The 19741-nt window shown below is 55.1% G+C and overlaps 1 protein-coding gene across 1 annotated transcript; it reads left to right on the forward strand.

Annotated features, from left to right (window-relative positions):
* The first annotated feature begins 533 nt into the window (after nucleotides 1–533).
* CCDC78 (coiled-coil domain containing 78) lies at nucleotides 534–19389 on the forward strand. Its single transcript, XM_068420045.1, has 15 exons — nucleotides 534–539; nucleotides 3926–4021; nucleotides 4232–4318; nucleotides 4569–4748; nucleotides 8601–8768; nucleotides 8849–8899; nucleotides 9689–9777; nucleotides 10365–10443; nucleotides 10936–11061; nucleotides 12147–12358; nucleotides 12942–13113; nucleotides 14656–14699; nucleotides 16603–16669; nucleotides 17940–18040; nucleotides 19227–19389. The coding sequence occupies exons 1-15, from the start codon at nucleotides 534–536 to the stop codon at nucleotides 19351–19353; spliced, it is 1605 nt and encodes a 534-aa protein (XP_068276146.1). The 3' UTR covers nucleotides 19354–19389.
* The last annotated feature ends 352 nt before the right edge of the window (nucleotides 19390–19741 follow it).

The raw sequence follows: 19741 nt of genomic DNA on the forward strand, positions 1-19741 counted from the left end.
TCTGTAAGATGCTGCGGGGGTGACAAATAGGACAATGGGCGCTTGCAGCCCAGCAAACCCACCAGCTCCGGGGCTGCATCTCAAGCAGCGTGTTCAGGGCTCAAGGGAGATGATTGTCCCCCTTGACTCTCGTGAGCCCCCCCTGAGCACACACCCAGCTCTGGGGTCCCAGCGCAGGGCAGAGCGGGTCCGGAGGGGACCCCGGGGATGGTCGGGGGGCTGGAAGAACCTCTCCTGGGTGGGTTCAGCCTGGAGAAGAGCTTCTTGGGGGCTGTCAGCGGAGAAAGCGGCTTCTAGGAACGATGGGGAGAGGCTTTTCCCCAGGGCCTGCGGGGACAGGAGCGGCGGGGGGGGGGGTGAAACTGGGAGAGGGAGGGGTTAGGTGGGGCGGGGGGGGCAATGCGGGGCGCTGGGGCCGGGGGTCTGGGGGTGCCCCCGGGCCGGGCACCGCGCGGCCTCCCGCCGCCAGGGGGCGCTACCGCCCCTCCGCCCTCACCCGGAAGCGCTCGCACCCGTTGCCATGGAAACGGGACATGGCGGTACGTGACTAGGCCCGGCCCGGGACACCGGCCGCCTCCTCCGCAGCGGGCGCGGAGGCCTCGCTGACTCTGCTCCGCTCCTCTCCCCTGCGCTCCCCCGGGCTTCATCCCAGAGGCCTCCCTCTGGCCGCCGGTGCTGCCCCGGGAGGGGGGAGGCAGCGGCCTCCGGGCTCCCCGGGCGTGTGGGCCCAGCGGGGGGATGCTCCGAGGGCGCCCGGGCCCAGCGGGGGGATGCTCCGGCGACAGCCCCGGCAGCCGCTCGGGGGGTGCCCGCCAGGCCCAGGAGCGGATGCGACCTGACTTTGCTGGCGCCGGGAGGCAGATGGAGCCCGTCGCTGCGTTACCGCTGTGCTGGGCCCTGGCGAAGCCTCCTGAGGCGGCGCGGAGGGGGTGGCTGTGCCCTCCGCTCCCCTCCGGGCAGAGTGAGGTGTGTGTCCCTGCCAAGGGCTGGAGGTGCGGCTGGTGCTGGAGGAGAGGTGAAAATAAACAGCGGGCATCGGTCTGGCGGGCTGCGTGCTTGAAATTGTCAACCGTTTTCTTCTTGAGTTGCTGTGGATTTGGGGAGCGTTTTCACACCTTAGAGCTGTGTCCCAGGTGAGAGTTTCATACCTCAGAGCTCACTGGTGATCCAGCCGCCATGTCAGCTCTTAAAAGCGTCTTTGACAAGAAGAGGGAAAGAAGAACTCGGTACAGAGTTGGCATTTCAGCTCTTAGTGGGGTTAAAGAAATACACACTTTTGTTTGGTTTAGCTCAGGAGCAGTGATGGAGATTTTGGGTTGCAATGTCACCCTAAAACCTCGTTCCTCTCTGCCCAATTTTGCTGTTTCTGGTGTCAGCCAGGACAAAATTTGCTTCATATTTCCAAACCAAGGGAAAAGTGGTCACTGGTGTTTCTGGTGCTGGTTTTGCAGGGATAAAATTTATAGAATCACTTTTCTGTTACATTTAGTTTCAGTGTGTGGCCAGCTGTGGGATGGTGATCAAGGGCATCAGCAGTGACAGCCAGGGCAGCTGCCCCAGGCTGCCCACAGGAGTGTTGTGTAACATTAACGTCACGGTCATTATAAATGGGAAAGCTGCTGGTGAGCTGGAGCTCTTTGCTCTGTTCTCCCTCTTTTTCCTCTCCTCAACGGTTACGATCCATGGAGGGACTTGCCACCACTTTATGGGCTGAGTATAACTTTGTGTCTTTTGTATTAGCATTGATATTGGTTTTCTTATTTTATTAAATCTGTTTGAATTTCAACCCATGAGTCTCCCTCCTTTTCCCAATCCCCTTTCTCAGCTGGGGAGGGGTCACTGGGTGATAAAACAACAGGTTATTGTTTAGCCCTGGGTGCGGGCTAAACAGAGACAGGCACCTGCCATGAAGGTGGTTTTGCCTGGGTCTCCCAGGCACTGCAGGAGCATAAATAATAATGTATATATTAATTAGTCTTATATTGCCCTCTGCCAGGTGAAAGGGGCACCCCTGTGGCTCGGGGGGCACCCCTGTGGCTCGGGGAGCACCCAGCCTTGCTGACATGCTGGGGTGGGATATTCACCCACCTGAATTGGGTGTCTCAGGACCTGGGCATGCTGTTGCCTATGTGTGTCCCTGGCCTGGCGTGGGCTGGGAGTGCCTGTCCTCAGTGGGGAGCGGCGCTGGGCTGGACTCCTTCGTGTGCTGGAGCATCCGCCAGAGACTTCCGAGCCCCCCGGCACCGTGGGCGGTGTGTGAATTTGGCTTTCTGCTCGCCAGTGGGTGAGAGGAGACTGAATTCTCATCGGCGCTTTCGTTACCTTAATAAAATTACTTCGGGTCTGTTAAGTTCTTTTGCAGAAAAATAAGACATAATTGCATGTTTCTTTAGCTTCTCCTTCCCCTGAGCCCCAAAAAAGCTCAGCCCCTGGGTTTCGCTTCCATGGCTGTTCGTGAAATCCTTGTCGAGGGGCTACGGGATCTTCTCCAAGAGCCTGGGCTGGGTGAGGAGCTGGTAAACTCTGCTCAGCACAGAGCTTTATCGGCACGGCTCCTCTTCCTCTTTTATCCTCGTAACTTTGACAGATGCTAAGAAGTTATTCAGAGCTGTGGTCTTTTTGAATGTTATATTGCCAAAGCTTTTCTTCTCTAAGAGACAAGTTCGTACCTAAACTCGCCCACTCTGCAGAAATAGCAGTGCTAATAGGCCTGAAGTGAGGACGTTAAGAACTGGCCTTTGTTTTACCCCGTGGCTGCGGTTCACCAACTCTTGCAGCATTATCCACCGTGCCTTGTACTCTCTATTACCCTCGCTCTTACGTCGGACACTGAGTACTCTGAGCTTTGCACGCACTTGGAGTTGTCCCGTTTGGGCCTGGATGATCACAGTTTGGAGTCAGCAGCAGCATATAAACCAGCACGACCCAGATTTAGCACTGTCTGGGCTAACTGGGGTTTATTTCAGCACATGCTTTGCTTTAAAACTTCTATTTTTCCACATAGCATCTCTGATGCAAAGGGATAAATGGGGGAAGGTCTTTCCTGTCACCAGCTGTAGCTTGGTCAGAGCTCACAGATCCTGGTACCCTTTGGATGGCTCGTTGACACAGGAGATACAAGGACTGTAGAGATCAAGAGAAAAATGCCTGGAAGCGAGTTGGTATTAGATGTTACTGGAGGGTCTTGCAGCAGATGGTTGGATTAATGGATTAATTAATGGTTTAATCAGATCTGAAATTCTCTCAAGATCCCTGCAATAGAGATGGAGGCCATCCCCACAGCCAGGCTTTAGGAACAGTCCGTAATATAGACAGTGGTACCTCCTAGCTGGCAATATTGCCTCACTGGGGGTGTCTGCGAGGCTTCTCCTTTCAGTATCTGCTGTGTGCTGCCTTAGGAATGTGGAAACCTCCTGACAAGTGTCATTGCTTTTCTTGGGATGGCTGTAATAATTGGCTCCACCTTAAAATCCAGGTGGGTGCCACACCTGCTAGTAACCAAAGTTGTTAGCAACATTGCTTGTGCCCTACCTCGAAGGGAAAAGTTGCTGCCGTAGTGATCCTTGCATCCTGCCTTTGCTCTTCAGCCTGATACCCTGCAAAAACACTGGCCTCCGAGCCCATGGATTTTGGAAGCGTTGCTGGGAACGTAAGTACTCTGACAGCACGTGCAGCATCTTGCTAACGCAAATATATGTGTGAAGGTCCACAGCCCCTTCCTGGGTCGTGGAAGCAGCGCTCTGTGAATGAAATCCTAATTGCAGGAGGAAAATGGCAGCTGAAATGTGCCATTGACAATCTGTTCAAGCTCTGAGAACTGGCTGTGCTGTGCTCTTCCCTTCCACCAGCGCTGCGGTGGGAGAGCAGCACGGGGCAGAGGAGGGCTCGGCTGGCACCCGCTGCCGGAGCTGTTGTGTGTCTGTAGGTGCAGCTGCAGGACGGGAATGAGAGGCTGTACGGGGCTGGCTCCAAACCAGATTTGTCAGCCAGAACGGTCTTCAGTGAAGAGGAAAAACTGAAGGTAAAACAAATACTTCGGGAGTTGAAGAGAACTGAGCTGTGAAGCTGTGTGAGAGCAGTGGATCTGCAGTGGAAAAATCTAGTGGGAAATGTTGGGGCCTCTTTCTAGGGGTGTACGTGTTGTGCTCGTGTCCCCCAGTACAACCTGTCGATACAGTATGTTGGCCTCCGAATCAGTCCGTGGCCTTTACAATGTCCTTTCTCTCTCCAGATTTCCAAAGAGCTCGTTGATCTCCAGATCGAGACAAACAAAATGAAGGAGCAGTATGAGACGAAGAACTTTGAACTGCAAAATATGGTACCCAAAAGTCTGATTGTTTCAGCTCTGCCAATACCTTTATCCAGAGCTGCAGTTCGTTACGCATCCATCTTTGCTTGGTGTATTCTCTTGGTTTTAGCTAGAGTAATGGATTCCCCCCACATGCCTCAGATAACATGAAACTCATCTCTCTTTGTCATAGCATGCCAGGATGTGTTGGCCAAATAATTGCCCTGTGATTGCTGCTGCTCTCTGCCACACTCTTAATTCTGCTGCCTCCCCTCTGCAGATCCTGGCCCTGGAGAACCGGGTGCTGGAGCTGGAGCTCTGCAGCGAGAAAGTCACTGGGGAGCGGGAGGCCTTACGGGAACGTCTGCACGCTCTGGAGAGCAGTTGGAAGGAGCTGGCGGAGGAGTACATCATTCTGAAAAGCAATTACCTGGCCCTAGGCAGAGAGCTGGACCAGCAGGTGAGGCAGGCTGCGGCGTTTGTTCTGGTGTTCTCAACTCCATCTCACTATTAACTGAACTACAGACGGCTTGGTCGGCTTTGGGGGGTGTATCCAGGTCACAGCTCAGGTCCAGTGAGGTTTGCCAGCTGTGAGGCAGCGTAGCTTGGGCATGGTTTTGTTTTCAGGGCCCAGAGATTTCACGGAACAGGGTCACCTTCTAGCAGGGCTTGCAGAACCTGCTCTGCTCAGCAGGGACGGCGCTGAGCCCACGCTGACCCGTGTGCCGTGCTCTTCTGGGCACCCTGCTATCAGTCTTTCTCGTTTCACACCGTCCCAGATCCCCATCACGAGCAGTAACGAGGAGGTCACTGCGGGGCTGGTCTGAGTGCACGTCGTGGTCCCTCTTGGCTGCCAGCGGGCTTTGTTTCCCTTTGTTTCTGCATGGCTTGCGCAGGCTGAACGTGAACTGATTGGAGTCGCTCTCATTTCGTAGGCGGTGGGAAGGGGCCTGGAAGTTTTTGAGGTCGGCAAGTTTATAAAAACACTGAACGTAAGCAAGGTTCTGATTGTCCCTTAAAATATAGCGAATTTCCTGGTGACTCTTAGTGATTATTAACTAAAATCTTTTGGACCCAGAGTTGTGTATTCCTTTGGCAAGAATAGCTACTTCAATAGACCTTCCTCTCTCCCCTCCCTCTCCTTCCTCCCACTTCTCCTTCTTTTTGAATCGGATCCGATGAGTGACACCTTCCAGCCTCCCTCCCCTGCCAGATAGTTCAGCTGGTTCACCCAAATGACCTGCTTTACCGTGCTGGCGCTGTGCAGAGCTGTGATGGGGAGATGTGGGACTGGGACCAGGCGTGCTGGTTTAGGCAGTGTCCGGTCTATCTTTACGGTGAGCGTCGGTCTGCAGAGCTCTGCTAGAGGAGTAGACGAGGTCATGATCATCCCGTTGCAAATGAGTTAGCGACTCTTGTGAAGCTATCGCTTGTCTCCTGTAAGATGAGAAATGGAAATTTCTTACGAGGAGGCAAGCTTGCAGGGGTGTGAACCCCCCCCCCGTCGTCCTGCCGGAGCACGAGGCGGCGCGCGTGCAGCTGACTGGCAGCGAGGCAGCACGCTGCCGAGACACGGTACCGCCGGGCTGCGGAGGGAGAGCTCGGCGCTCAGCAATCTTGGTTGCTTCTTGTCCCCAAGGGGGTGCAATATGTTCGTCAAAAATGGGATTTTCAGGTGGGTTTAACAGGTTGGTGGTAATAACACCCTGTTTTCACATGGATCCTGGAATCTTTCAGAGAGTGGAAGCGCGTGGATTCAGTTACATCCTGAAGAAGTGATGGAGCAGGGTCCAGAAGCCAAAAGTGAACTCCTTGGGTTTAATTCATAAGCTGAGGATTTTCCCCCCAGTTTCTTGGCTCTGACTACCAAATATCCCTGCCTGAAGCTAAAGAGGCTCCAACTTGGCAGGCTGGGGCTTGTCGCAGCATGGGCCTCTTGCTCATTATTTTCCCAGTGTGGACTTTCCCAAAGGAAACGGGGAAAAGCAGCGTGCGGTTCTGCCCCCTCCCCTTCCCCGGCGCTCTTCTGGGGAGACAATGACCCTTTTACACATTCCCAATTACAAGTGCTACTTGTGACCTTGCCAATATGTTGTCATGGCTGCTTGGCGCAGAAGCAGCTCGGCGAGCTCATTCACGGGCCCTTGTACGGGAACAGTCGGAGCCTCTGAATTGTCACGGCTCCCATTGTACGGCTCGGTTCACACATCGCCCTGTGTCTGTCCCAGGCGCAGGAGCGCGGCGGAGCTGGCCTCGCCTGTCCCTGGGGAAGTGCCTTTTTGCAGAAGATGCCAGCCAGTCACTTTGTGCCTGTTTTCCAACTCGCTGTAAATTCTTCCTTTTCAAGGCTCTGACCTTTTCTCGACTCCCCGTTTCCTCCTCCTCCTCTTTTGTGGGGCAGGCTCACGCCGTCCGCATCGGTGGTGCGATGTGAGGCCGTCGGAGGGAACCCAAATGGCTGCGAACCGGTTCCACGCTGGGGTTTTCCCTGGAGCTGGGCCACGCTTGGGAGGCAGCGAAGCCCATCGCAAACCTGGGACTGCCTCTTTCTTTGGCTAAGCTGGTGTTTCTGTGCTGGTGTGACCCCCTCTGATCAAATTGTCAGGGCTGACAGCTGCAGATGGATCGTTTTCGGTTGGAGAACAAGCGGCCTGTCTCTGCGTAGCTGTCACTTTTCACAGCTGTATATCTCACCTCTTTGTCAGCCTCTTTTCTCCTCTCCTCTTTCCCTCAGCCCACCCTGTGCTATCTTTTGATAAGCTATTCTCTCCACGGATGACTCAGATGACCTCTGCCGCCCATCCTCCCGATTCACTGCCATGGTAACAATTACTCAAGCTTGTCCCCAGTCATAAACCCCATCAAAGCTTTGTTATCTACATAGAAACCCTCCCGGGAGACATGAATTCCCCCAGTGTTCCTTCCAGATCACCTGTAACAGAGCTTTTCTCATTCAGATCCTCTTTAGCTTCTGGAAATGTGTCACTTCACACTAGCACCACTTTGAATCTTCGCTGCCTACACGGTGCAGTGCGGTGGGCTGGCTGCTGCTGGAGGGATGCGTTCAAACAAAACCGGAATTAGATGGGTGGTGTCAGCCTCGATGGATGGAGATTTGGCCCTTCTCTTACGTTACGGGGTCCAGCACTGTTCAAAGCCATTGTATGGGGGAAGACATGCCTGAAGTGTCCTGCACGTGGGTTGGGGCAATCCCAAGCACAAAGCCAGGCTGGGCTGAGAATGGGTTGAGAGCAGCCCTGAGGAGAAGGACTTGGGGGGGATGGGTGATGAGAAACTTGCCATGAGCGGGCAACGTGCGCTGGCAGCCCAGAAAGCCAACCATGTCCTGGGTTGCATCCCCAGCAGCGTGGCCAGCAGGGCGAGGGAGGGGATTCTGCCCCTCTGCTCCACTCTCGGGAGACCCCCCTGCAGTGCTGCGTCCAGCTCTGGGGGCACCAACAGAAGGAGGACACGGAGCTGTTGGAGCGAGTCCAGAGGAGGCCACGGAGATGCTCCGAGGGCTGGAGCCCCTCTGCTCTGGAAACAGGCTGAGAGAGCTGGGGTTGTTCAGCCTGGAGAAGAGAAGGCTCCAGGGAGACCTTCTAGCACCTTCCAGTACCTGAAGGGGCTACAGGAAAGCTGGGGAGGGGCTTTTTACAAGGGCATGGAGTGACAGGATGAGGGGGAACGGTTTTAAACTGAAAGAGGGGAGATTGAGATGAGATCTGAGGAAGAAATTCTTTGCTGTGAGGGTGGTGAGACCCTGGCCCAGGTTGGCCAGAGAAGCTGTGGCTGCCCCCTCCCTGGCAGTGTTCAAGGCCAGGCTGGATGGGGCTTGGAGCAACCTGGTCTGGTGGAAGGTGTCCCTGCCTGTGGCAGGGGGTTGGAACTGGATGAGCTTTAAGGTCCCTTCCAACCCAAACCATTCTATGAAGCTGTGTGGAGGGTACAGAGTTAGAGTGAGGAGAGAGGTCAGGACGCAGAGGTGGTGGCAGAGCTGTGCCCAGGGCTGGGCTGGCACCGGGATCTGTATCTGATTGCGAGCGAGAGATGGGCAGAGGGAGTAAGGCTACACATGAATAATCCTGATGCCTGGTGATGCTACTTACCCTGCATTTCCAGGAGAATTAGAAAATCACTGATATCTTTGGACATATGAGAGAGAACTAAAAATAAAACCTGCTTCCAGGAGGGGATGTGAGTGCCTGCCTTGTGTGCACACCAAGAGCAGCGGTTATGGGCTGAGCAGACAGCATGTGGAGCTGCAGAGGCAGGATTTCAGCAGCTCTTTCCTTCTTGTTTGACCCAACAGGTCATGAAGAATGAAGAGCTCAGCCTAGAGCTGCTCAACCTGGCCAATGCCAGGAGCACCCTTCCCCATGCAGAGACCAACCGTGCCCCCGCCATGGCCGATGAACCCTCTGCCGAGCTGGAAAGAGCGCGAGCAATGGTGCGTCGTCTCTCAGCCCGGAAGGTGCAGGTAGGGACCCTTCTGCCCTGTTGCCAGCTCCTTGGAGAACAGGGATCTAACGGGCACCTTCTGTCTCTTCCTAAAACCAGCCAGAAGATGTAGTTGCCTCTGAACACGAGCGGCAAAAGCTGGAGAGAAACGTGAGTGTGTGGGGGTCTGCTGCTGGATCCTTGGGGAAGTTATTCCAAGTGTGGCTGGCACCTCCTGGCGCTAACTTGAATTTTGTGGATGAGCTGATGCCTTGATTTATTTTAAATTTTCTTTTTTTTTTAAGCTGTGCAGTTGAAAAATGAGACTAGAATAACTCCAGCTCTTGTGGAAGCAAAAGCGGAGAGAGGACAGCTGTGGTTCCCTCCGTCAGTGCCCCTGGGTGGACAGAGGCAGGAGTTTAGAAGTCAGCAAGCGCAGAGGACACTTGCTTATTTTCTCCTTGCCGTTACTTGTGAAAAATGGGGGTGATAAAGCACCCGAAACGGAAAGCACTGAGACGCTCCCTGCCTCCTTCCCGTCTGCAGCACGGGCAATACCGGCTTGGGCTCCGCCACCAGCTCCTGCTGGACTTGTGCTCAGCTGGAGGCTCTCTTCACTTCTAGGACAAGAGGAAACGGCCTCAAGTTGTGCCAGGGGAGGTTTAGATTGGAGATCAGGGACAATTTCTTCACCAGAAGGGTTGTCAAGCACTGGAACAGGCTGCCCAGGGCAGTGGTGGAGTCCTCATCCCTGGGGGGATTTAAAAGCTGTGTAGATGTGGTGCTGAGGGACATGGGTTAGTGGTGGGCTTGGCAGTGCTGGGTTAATGGTTGGACTCAATGATCTTAAAGGCTCTTTCCAACCCAAACGATTCTGTGATTCTTCCCCGTTCACAAATCCCTCTGCTCAGCTCAGTCTCCTCTTCCTCTGTCTCATCTTCCTCTTCGTTTGTCCCTCAGTTGCTTGGAAACCAGGATCACATCAAAGTGGAGCTTGAAACACTGAAGAAAACCTACGATTCGCAGCAGCAGAAGCTGGAAGAGAGAGTGTGAGTGTTTGCGGGCACGTCCTTCTCTTCGGCTGGGCATTTGTGGAGCTCGTTGCAGCTGAATTTGATCCTTGGGATCAGGAGAGGAGGCAGCCTGCCTTTGGTGGGGTACAGGGTGGGAAATGAGGGTTCACCCTCAGAACAAGTGAGGCCTGGAAGCAAAACCTGATGTTTTCAAGGCTCTTAAAGAGGGTCAGCTCAAAAGTCGGTGGTGTTCAAGTACCCGACTGGCCTGTGCACCTCTGAAAATCCACCTTCTGTGACACACACGGCAAATGTGTGACAGCCCAGAGGTGAATCCAGCCCTAGCCCTTACCCCTGCAGCGCTTCTGGGATGGGGTTGGTGTCCCGGCAAAGGCTGCCATAGCCGGGATGCCGGAGAACTAGACCCTCTGCCTGGGGAGGACATTCCCTTTCGGTTGTGAGAGCACTGTGGCTGCTGGTTGGCACATGTTTGGTGGGCCTGGCAGCTGCTGCTGAGAGATTTCTGTCATCCCATCGTGATTTCCTTCTCCAAGCTGGCTGTATTGGACCTACAGAGGCATTCGGGGGGTGAAAATAAATGCCCCTTCTTCCTGTGTGCCCAGGATTGCCATGGGGAAGGAGCTGCAGGAGGCGAAGGGAGCGATTGGGGACACCCAGCACAAGCTGGTGGAGCAGTCAGCGGTAAGGGCAGGCTCCCTTCCAGCCCCTGGCACCCAGGCTCTGGCACTGTCCCTGCTCATCCACTCCTCCTGGGTGCCATGCTCTTCTCCTGGAACTAGCAGGGGGTGGGTGTCTTGTGCTGAGGTACTCTGACATGTCTCCCTCAAGTTCGTCATACCAAGGTGCTCCTCCCTGCTCAGTTTCCTTCTCCAGGGGTGCGATGCACGTGGTGGAAGGTGCTGCTTGCTGCAGGTGGTGGGAGGAATTTTGTTCACTGATTTTTTAGAAAGAGTTGGTGGAATCACTGGGGCGGGGGGGATTGCAAATGACAGAAGGTAGCAGGGGAATAGAGACTAGAAACACTTCCAGTGGGCTCCTGTGAAAACCCAGCGCCTTCCCAGCTCTAGTGAAGCTGAATATCTGGAAATGAAGTCCTCCATCTCTCATGGAGCTTTAGTGCCCCTTGCTTGGCCAGAGGACGAGGGTGACAGGGAGTGTGTTTGCCGTGCCTAGGTGCTGCTCACCTCCCAGAGCCAGCTCCAAGAGGTGGAGGCAGAGAACTCCCGGCTGCAGCTCCGGCTGAAGGAGCTGAACGAGGAATATCGCTCCCGGCTGGCGCAGTACATCAGGGACGTGGCGGTGGGTACCCCTGGCCCCAGGGGCTCTCCTGGCCTGGGGAGGTCTCTCCGTGCTGGCTGCCTACTTGCAGGTGGCTGCTGTTTCCCCTCCTGGCTGGGCTGCCGAGCAGGGCAGGCAGTGGGGCTTGGCGAGCCGTGCTTGCAGCTGGAAGGGGGCTCTGTGCCCTCGGCTTGGCCTGGGGGAGGAGGTGCCAGCCCCCCTCCTCGCCCACATTTCCTCTATGGCCACACCAAAGGGGCTGTGAGTTGCTGCTGGGACTTTCTTTCTTTCTTGGTCGGATTACTTGGGTTAAAAGATCCTCTTATTTACAATGGCTGCCTTCCAGTTGGCCAAACCAGGACACTTCTAATCTCCATCGCCCTGACAACTCCCCTCGGCAGGCCAGGCAATGCCACTTCTGCCTTTGTCACCGCCTCCATGGTGACTCTGCTGCTGTCCCCGCAGAGAGCTCCACCAGCCTCCGTGGTCAGCTACAGAGCCATGTAGTGCCTGGGACCTGCTCTGGGAACAAGCACCTTGGACGCAGAGTAGGGCCCCCAGAGCGTGGTGAGGACTCGGCACAAGGCAGGCGTTTCAGGCAGGTTTGGGCATGGAAACCTGATTATATTGAGCAGGGAGACTGGAATGAGATCTTTTTCTACCCCCTCTAGGTAGCAGTAAGCAGGCTTTGGCCAGAGCTTCTGTGCCAGGAGAATGCTGGTACCAAAGAACACAGTGTGGTGATGGACCAGGAGACTAAGCAAAGCAATTCTTACTAATAATAATAGTTTACCTTCTAACAGAGCGATGTTGAGGCATCTCCTAGCCAGCAGAGAGAGTGGGGCATGGTGGAAAGAATAGGGGACAGGAGATGGGAACTCCCAGTGCTGACTCGTGTTTCACTAGGCAGGTCACTGATATGGTACGGATGTCTTGAAGGGGTGTGATGGAAGCTAATTAGTCTTTTGTGCTCTTAGAAAATGGAAGATATTCCCTATTCTCCGTGCTGTTAGCACAAATATGCCTGGACCTTCTCTGTGGGAAATGGGTTACATGCCTCAGGGAACGACTTGATCACCTCGATTTCTTTCTCTGTATGTTTAAAGGACTACATGGACAGTAAATCCAGCAACGCAGCGGGGCCGAGCAAAGCCCCAGCTGACCATGCTCCCATGAAACGCTTTGTGGACAGCATGCTGAAGGATATCAGGGCTTCCTACAAGTCTCGGGAAGAGCAGCTAGCTGGAGCAGCACGTGGCTACAAGAAACGCCTGAAGAACTTGGTCAAGAAGCATGAGAACCTGCTGATTGCTTACGGGTAGGGCTAAGCCAGGGTCTGGGCTACCTCTGTCTCCTCAGCTTATTGCTGAGGACCAAGTGGGAGCGCCCCGTAGCACCCAGACCCCTGGCCAAGAGGGGCCTCCCAGGTGGAGCAGAGGGTCTGGAGTGCAGGTTTATCTCCCTGCTCTTGATAAGCCAGGAGCAAGGAGCCTCCAGCTACACATTGGAGTGCTCTGGACACCCTGGAGCTGCTTAAAATTTAGAGTGAGAAATTGATTCCATGTTGGATGGGTGTGGAAATGCAGAGGTACCACAAATAACTCCTGCCTCCCAGCCTGTCCCTGCAGTGCTCTCAGCTCTCTCAGCAGCTTGGGCTGTGGGAAGCAGCAGAAATTCTTGTGGCATAAAAGCCACAAATAGCTCTAGGACGAGCTCCCCTCAGAAACACTCCCAGGAATATCGTGCATACTGCTGGGCTCTCCCACTTATCCTTTGCAGGTGGCCTGGCTCTTGGTGGCCAGAAGCCAGCAGGACCCAAGCAAATGGTACCTCCATCAGCAATGCTCGGTGTTGTTACCGAACCAAAGCTACCAGGGACTAACCCCTCTGGCATGTTACAGGCTCCAGCGAGAGCAGATCCGGTCCTTGGGTAGCAGCAACATGGATTGTGGTCCTGCTGAGCTCCACTTTTCCATCACAGACCCAGAGCTGCTGACAAACACAACCCGGGAGCTAAACCGGCTGCGGGAGGAGAAAGCAAAACTGGAGATGCAGTTACAGGAGCTGCAGAAGGTGGTGGCTGGGCTGCTGGCTTTCTGCGGGGGTGAAAGTGGGGGGCGGTGGGGAAGAGTCTCACGAGCAAGAGGTTCAGCCCCTTCCTTAGTTGTTCCAGTTTACAGATGACACCAAGTTGGGCGGGAGTGTTGGTCTGCTGGAGGGCAGGAAGGCTCTGCAGAGGGATCTGGACAGGCTGGATCGATGGGCCAAGGCCACTGTGTGAGGGTCAACAAGGCCAAGTGTGGGGTCCTGCACTTGGGCACAACAACCCCCCGCACCGCTACAGCCTGGGGGAAGAGTGGCTGGAAAGTGTCTGGTGGAAAAGGACCTGGGGGTGTTGGTCGATGACTGGCTGGATATGAGCCAGCAGTGTGCCCAGGTGGCCAAGAAGGCCACCAGCATCCTGGCTTGGATCAGCACTGGTGTGGCCAGCAGGACTAGGGCAGGGATCGTCCCCCTGTACTCAGCACTGGTGAGGCCGCACCTCGAATCCTGGGTGCAGTCTTGGGCCCCTCACGACAAGAAAGACCTTGAGGTGCTGGAGCGAGTCCAGAGAAGGGCAACGGAGCTGGTGAAGGGTCTGGAGCGCAAGTGTGATGGGGAGCAGCTGAGGGACCTGTGGGTGTTTAGTCTGGAGAAAAGGAGGCTGAGGGGAGACCTTCTCGCTCTCTACAACTTCCTGAAAGGAGGGTGTAGCGAGGGGGGGGGGTCAGTCTCTTCTCCCAGGTAACAGGCGATAGGACGAGAGGAAACGGCCTCAAGTTGTGCCAGGGGAGGGTTAGATTGGAGACCAGGGACAATTTCTTCACCCAAAGGGTTGTCAAGCACTGGCACAGGCTGCCCAGGGCAGTGGTGGAGTCCCCATCCCTGGAGGGATTTCAAAGCCGTGTAGATGTGGTGCTGAGGGCCATGGGTTAGTGGTGGGCTTGGCAGTGCTGGGTTAACGGTTAGACTCGATGATCTTAGAGGCCCTTTCCAACCCAAACTGTTCTGTGATTCACTGGGGGTTCGCTCTGCCTGCAGCAGGGGTAGTGCTGGCTCATTTTGGGAAGAGACGGGGTGTCCAAGCAGTCCCCTCACTGCCTCAACCCTGTTGCGTGGGGGTGAGTTCCAGTCAGATGCAGGAGGCTGGGCAGCCCCATGGACTGGGGTTGCGGAGCTCGGGGGGGGCTGAGGAAGAAGAGGGGCTCACTGCTAAAAGAAGAGGTGAGTACGGGAGGGTAGGATGGGGTTTTCTGTTCAGGAATGCCTTTGCCTCAGTGTGAACAGCTAAATGAGCAGGAGGCCGCTGTCAGCAGCACACCAGTCAGCTCCACATCCTCCCACTGCTTCTGCCTGGGCAGAGATGTGTCTCTTGATCTGCGTGAGATAATTTTCAAATAAATGTAACAGGATAGGAGACCTAAACCTTAAGATTGTGCTGCGCCCCTCTTCCTTGCCAGCGCACTGGTGGCTGTCAGCACCAGGATACGTTGTGCCACTTGGAAGTGGCAGGGCCTGGGGTGAGGTGGCCATGGTGTAATGCTGATGGGAACACTCTTCTTCCTTTGCCTTCAGAAAAGACTGAAAGAAACCTCTGCCCTTCCGCTGTCCCCTGAGCAGTAAGTGCTGTTTGTTTCTCGGGATATTTGCAATTCTCAATTCTCCTTGTGTGTGGATTGAGGAGTCTTTTCTGCTTTACTTGGGAGACTAATAAATAGGGAGAAAGCAAGCTGACAGGGACTCGTCGAGAAGAAAAGCCAGCTGTTGTCTCAGTGCAGCGTTTCCTCCAGTGAGATGAGTTGGTCATTTGGGCTGTGATCCAAGAAAGCTCTTAAGCACATGTTTGATTTAATCGTCGTTTTTAGTCTTGCTGATCTCTTTAGAAGCTGAAGTTTAGCATAGGCCCGAGTGCTTTGGTGGATCACACAACCTAAGGAAGGCAAGTGGAACACCACCAGTTTGGGGTGGTCTTGTTTCTCCTCCCTCCCAACGCAGAAGCTGGGCTGGAACCCTTGGGTGACCCTGGACTGGTACCTCCCTGGCTTCCTGACATGCCCTTTGTTTGCTCATTTTTAATGGGTCTTTTCCCCCTGCTCCCTTATTCTGGTGAAACTCTACGAACTATCAATCATAGAATGGTTTTGGTTGGAAAGGACCTTAAAGATCATCTTGTTCCAATCCCCCTGCCACGAGCAGGGACACCTTTCCTATTGCTGTGGAGAGGTGGAACAAAGTGTAGGAGAAACTCGAGCTGGGATTTTTCAGCCTTTTAAAAGGAGGTAGCTGAGAAAACACGTCAGGTATTTCATTAACTGGCTGCCAGCACTGAGGAGTCGGGCAGTGCCTGAGCCACTGGGCCCTGGAGGACTGTCTCAGAGAAAAGCTTGAGCCTTAACCAGGCTCTGCCATGTTTCCACACTGAAAAGCAGCAGTAGTCCTTGAATAGATGCATTAATTCTGGCAGACTCGCCACGGGAGACAGACACCGAAAGATCAGAACCTGAATTTTAGTGATGCACCTTGTTAAGGTTTTTGTGGCTGCCCCCTCCCTGGCAGTGTTCAAGGCCAGGTTGGATGGGGCTTGGAGCAACCTGGTCTGGTGGAAGGTGTCCCTGCCCGTGGCAGGGGGTTGGAACTAGATGAGCTTTAAGGTCCCTTCCAACCCAAACCAGCCTGTGATTCTATGATTATTTTTTTTTCAGCTGCCAAGAGACTCTGCCCACTTCAAACACTTGTTTTCTGTGCGCTGCTGGGTTTATCCGTGCTGTTACCTCGTTTCTCTCGCTAAAGCCATGACGCCTGGCGTTACCGCAGCACTTCGGCTGTAACTCCTGCTGCTTCTCCTCTTTATCAGCTGCCTGGCTTCACCCTTTATTGTTCCCTTTGCTTCTGCTCCCATGAAATCTCAGCCACGATTTCCCATGTGCCCGGGCCAGGAGGTTGCAGCCACCAGAGGGAACTCGGGCGGTCACACGGGAGCCGCTCTTGAGCACAATGCATTCCTCCCTTCACACAACCCGCATTCCCCCAGCATCAGATGTGACCTGTATTTTTTGCTTATTCAGACTGGGACAGAATAGGAAGAACTTTCCCACGGCTGGGCTGCACAGACAGCTCACCTATCATGTTTGGTGACCAGAACGGGTGGGTTTGTGCTCAAAAACATGAAAAGCACCAGCGCTGGGCATTGATCGCTCTCTATTTCCCTCAAGTTCAGTCCTGCAGTGTCAGGTTAAGGACTCTTTCTGCACAGAGTCCTCTGATGTACGAGTGTTGATGTGAACTTGGAACAAACCCAGCCGTCGCAGCGGGGAAGCTCAGGTTGGCAGAAGTGCTCTGACTCTCATGCCCGGGCACAGGGACGGCACCGCATGCCCTGAAGTCTGGGAAATCGGGAGAGAAAAGGTTCAGAGCGCTGGGGTTTATGGACTGATGGACACGAGTTGTGTCTGGTCCCTGAACAGAGCTCTGGGACTGGGTTTGAACATCTGGGCGTGATCAAAATCTGCTCTTCTCTCCTAGGCAGCTGGATGAGGAGGGCTGGGCAGAGGTCAGGAAGCAGCTCCGGGAGTTCACGCGCACCACCCAGGTAAAGGTCTGGAACAGCCCAGCTGAAGAAAGCTTATCCCTTACCTCCATGTCAAAGGTGTCCTGCCTCAGGTGGGTGCTGCCCTGGGGACAATACGCCGCTCCAGGCTGGGTCAGGGAAGCTTTCCATGGAGCCTTGCTGGGGCTTTGGCCTCAGCCCACCAAGTGATGCTGGCACGTCTCCAGCCGGTGATGGATCAAGGCTGTACTTTCCCTTCTACTAAAAGGAGAGCAGCCCTTAGGGGTGCTCATTGCTGGACCGTATTGCTCCTTCCCTTGTTTCAGCACAAGAATTTAGGCATCTATATAACAAACTGGGACTATATTCGACTTGGTTCAAGTCTAATTTGAATCTGAACCAGCTTGGTTCCCCCTGGGAGCAAGGATATTTGTGCTGCATTCAGGAATGGGGTGGCCCAGAGAGGGGAGGAGAGCTCTCTCCATCCGCAACGCTGCTCTACAGCACCCATGAAACCGTGGTGATGCTCACGGGCTTGGCTGAGGTGGGGTTTAGAATCATAGAGTCACAGAATGGTTTGGGTTGGAAGGGACCTTAAAGCTCATCTCATTCCAACCCCCTGCCACAGGCAGGGACACCTTCCACCAGACCAGGTTGCTCCCAGCCCCATCCAACCTGGCCTTGAACACTGCCAGGGAGGGGGCAGCCACAGCTTCTCTGGGCAACCTGGGCCAGGGTCTCACCACCCTCACAGCAAAGAATTTCTTCCTCAGATCTCATCTCAATCTCCCCTTTTTCAGTTTAAAACCGTTCCCCCTTGTCCTGTCACTCCACACCCTTGTCAAAAGCCCCTCTCCAGCTTTCCTGTAGCCCTTCAGGTACTGGAAGGTGCTAGAAGGTCTCCTTGTTTGGGTTTGCTGTCCCAGTGATGGCAGCAGTGGGAAGAAGGGTTGGTGCTGGGATCCCTGCCACGCTGACCGCAGGGAAAGGGCTTTGGGAACCAAGCAGAGGTTTGGTTATCTGCGGTAGACAAGGTGATAGATGTGCTACCAGCCAGCTTCCACGTCGTGCCTTCCTCTGCCCACAGTGACCTGAGGAAGTGCTTCACCCTTCTCTGGTCACATAAAGCCACACACCTAAATGTGTGTATCTTTGTGGCCAAAAGAAGGGAGATGTGGTGGCCAAGAGGCTGGAGGGCTGCACGGGGAGCGGGTCCTGCTCCTGGCTCTGCTGTGCATCTTGGGGGGTGAGCTCGGTCAAGCACCTCAGATCCTCCTGGTGACGCAGGGACTGTGTTTCCTTGCCCCTCCAGGAGGATCTGGAGCAGGAGAGGAGCCAGCTGCTGACTCGGGCAGTCGTGGCAGAAGAGCAGGTGTCGGAGCTGCAGGAATACACAGAGAAGCATCTTGCAAGGTGAGATGGTAGCATCCCCCTTCACGTCTTCTCTGCTTTGTGCTCTGATTTTATCTCCCAGGCTAATTGCCGGCGACATTGCCGTGCCCGGCACGCTGCCGGCGCCTGACCTTGCCGCTGCCTTCCCACGGCGCTGCCGGCACGGCTGATGTCCAGCTGTGCGGGCAGCTGCCACCATCCCTTGTTCCCCAGGGCTGGGGGGGGCTGTGTCTGGCCTGTCCTGCCACATGTCTCCTTCCATTTGAAGGAAGCTAAGAGAGGGGTTGCCTAAAACCCAGCAGCCCCTGATCTATGGCCCCCTCTTCTTGGCTCATTGCACCCCGGAGCAGGGAGGATGGCGAGAAGCAGGAGGGTGCATCTGCCAGAGCGATGGTGCCTGCCGTAGCTCCCCAGCCAGCTCGGCTGTGAGCTCGGGTCAGACCCGCAGGCTTGTCGCTGGTGCTGTTACCTGGAAGAGCTGACAAACACCTCTTCCTTGGGGGGTAAAAGCTGTGATTGAATCCTGTGTCCAGCTCTGGGCCCCGCACTTCAAGAGAGATGTTGAGGTGTTGGAGTGAGTCCAGAGGAGGGCGACCAAGTGGTGAAGGGTCTGGAGGGTCTGACCTACGAGGAACGGCTGAGGGAGCTGGGGGTGTTTAGCCTGGAGAAGAGGAGGCTCAGAGGTGACCTTAGTGCAGTCTGAAACTACCTGAAGGGAGGTTGTAGCGCAGTGGGAGTCGGCCTCTTCTCCCAGGCAACCAGCGATAGGACAAGACACAGCCTCAAGCTTTGCCAGGGGAGGGTCAGGTTGGACATTAGGAAGCATTTCTTCTCAGCAAGGGTCATTAGCCATTGGAAGGGGCTGCCCAGGGCGGTGGTGGAGTCACCATCTCTGGAGGGGTTTAAGAAAAGCCTGGACATGGCACTTAGTGCCCTGGTCTAGTTGCCATGGTGGTGTCAGGGCCATGGTTGGACTCGATGATCCCAGAGGGCTCTTCCAACCTGATTCATTCTGTGATTCTGGGATTTTCTGTCTGCTGGAGCTCAGGTCCCGGCGTGGCTCAGTGCCTGGGCTGGTGGCTCTGCGTTAGCTGACGCTGTGTCCTTAGCGTGCAGCAAGCGCAAGGCCAAGTGTGTATTTAAATCCATCGCTCCTGTGTGGGAGCTATCAGTGGGTTTCAACGATGGTGCTGCTTCTCCATCGCAGGTACAAGCAGGAGATCCTCCGGCTGAGGAAGCTCGCAGGCAGCGAGGTGCCCCGCGGGCTCAGCGCTGGGGCGGCCGATGCTCCCGCTCTGCCCAGAGCCAGAAGGACCACGAGCCACCAGCCGTAGCTCTCCACGGCGGCTCGGAGCAGCGGCGTGATCACAGGGAAGAGCTGGGTTGAAGAGGAGGGAGCTTTCTGCTGTGTTGGCTGGCCAGGGCGAGCGTCCTTCCCTGGCTGAGCGCCGGGAGGCACGGCGAGGGAAACCACGTGGGTGTTCCCAGTCTCAAATTAACAGGACTAAAACGGGCCGAGACAACTGTGTCTCATCTATCCCCTGGCCCCTCGGCTGCAGGAATTCTGCTGCTCCCCCAGCACATCACGCCTCGGGACACGGGGTCAGGTTCCCAGGTTCCCAGGCAGCTTTTTACTGCGCCAGGGCCAGGTCCCCGTTCCTGCGATAACGTTTCTCCTGGGTCAGGCTTAGACCTGAGTCCAAGGGCTAACTCTGCTCCTGC

Source organism: Nyctibius grandis, chromosome 30 (genome assembly GCF_013368605.1).
Source record: "Nyctibius grandis isolate bNycGra1 chromosome 30, bNycGra1.pri, whole genome shotgun sequence".
Taxonomy (NCBI): Eukaryota; Metazoa; Chordata; class Aves; order Nyctibiiformes; family Nyctibiidae; genus Nyctibius; species Nyctibius grandis.

Coding starts and splice junctions, on each gene's coding strand:
- CCDC78 (XM_068420045.1), top strand. Junction 8,769..8,848: donor TCTCAGCCCGGAAGGTGCAG/GTAGGGACCCTT, acceptor TCCTAAAACCAG/CCAGAAGATGTAGTTGCCTC. Junction 9,778..10,364: donor CAGAAGCTGGAAGAGAGAGT/GTGAGTGTTTGC, acceptor CTGTGTGCCCAG/GATTGCCATGGGGAAGGAGC.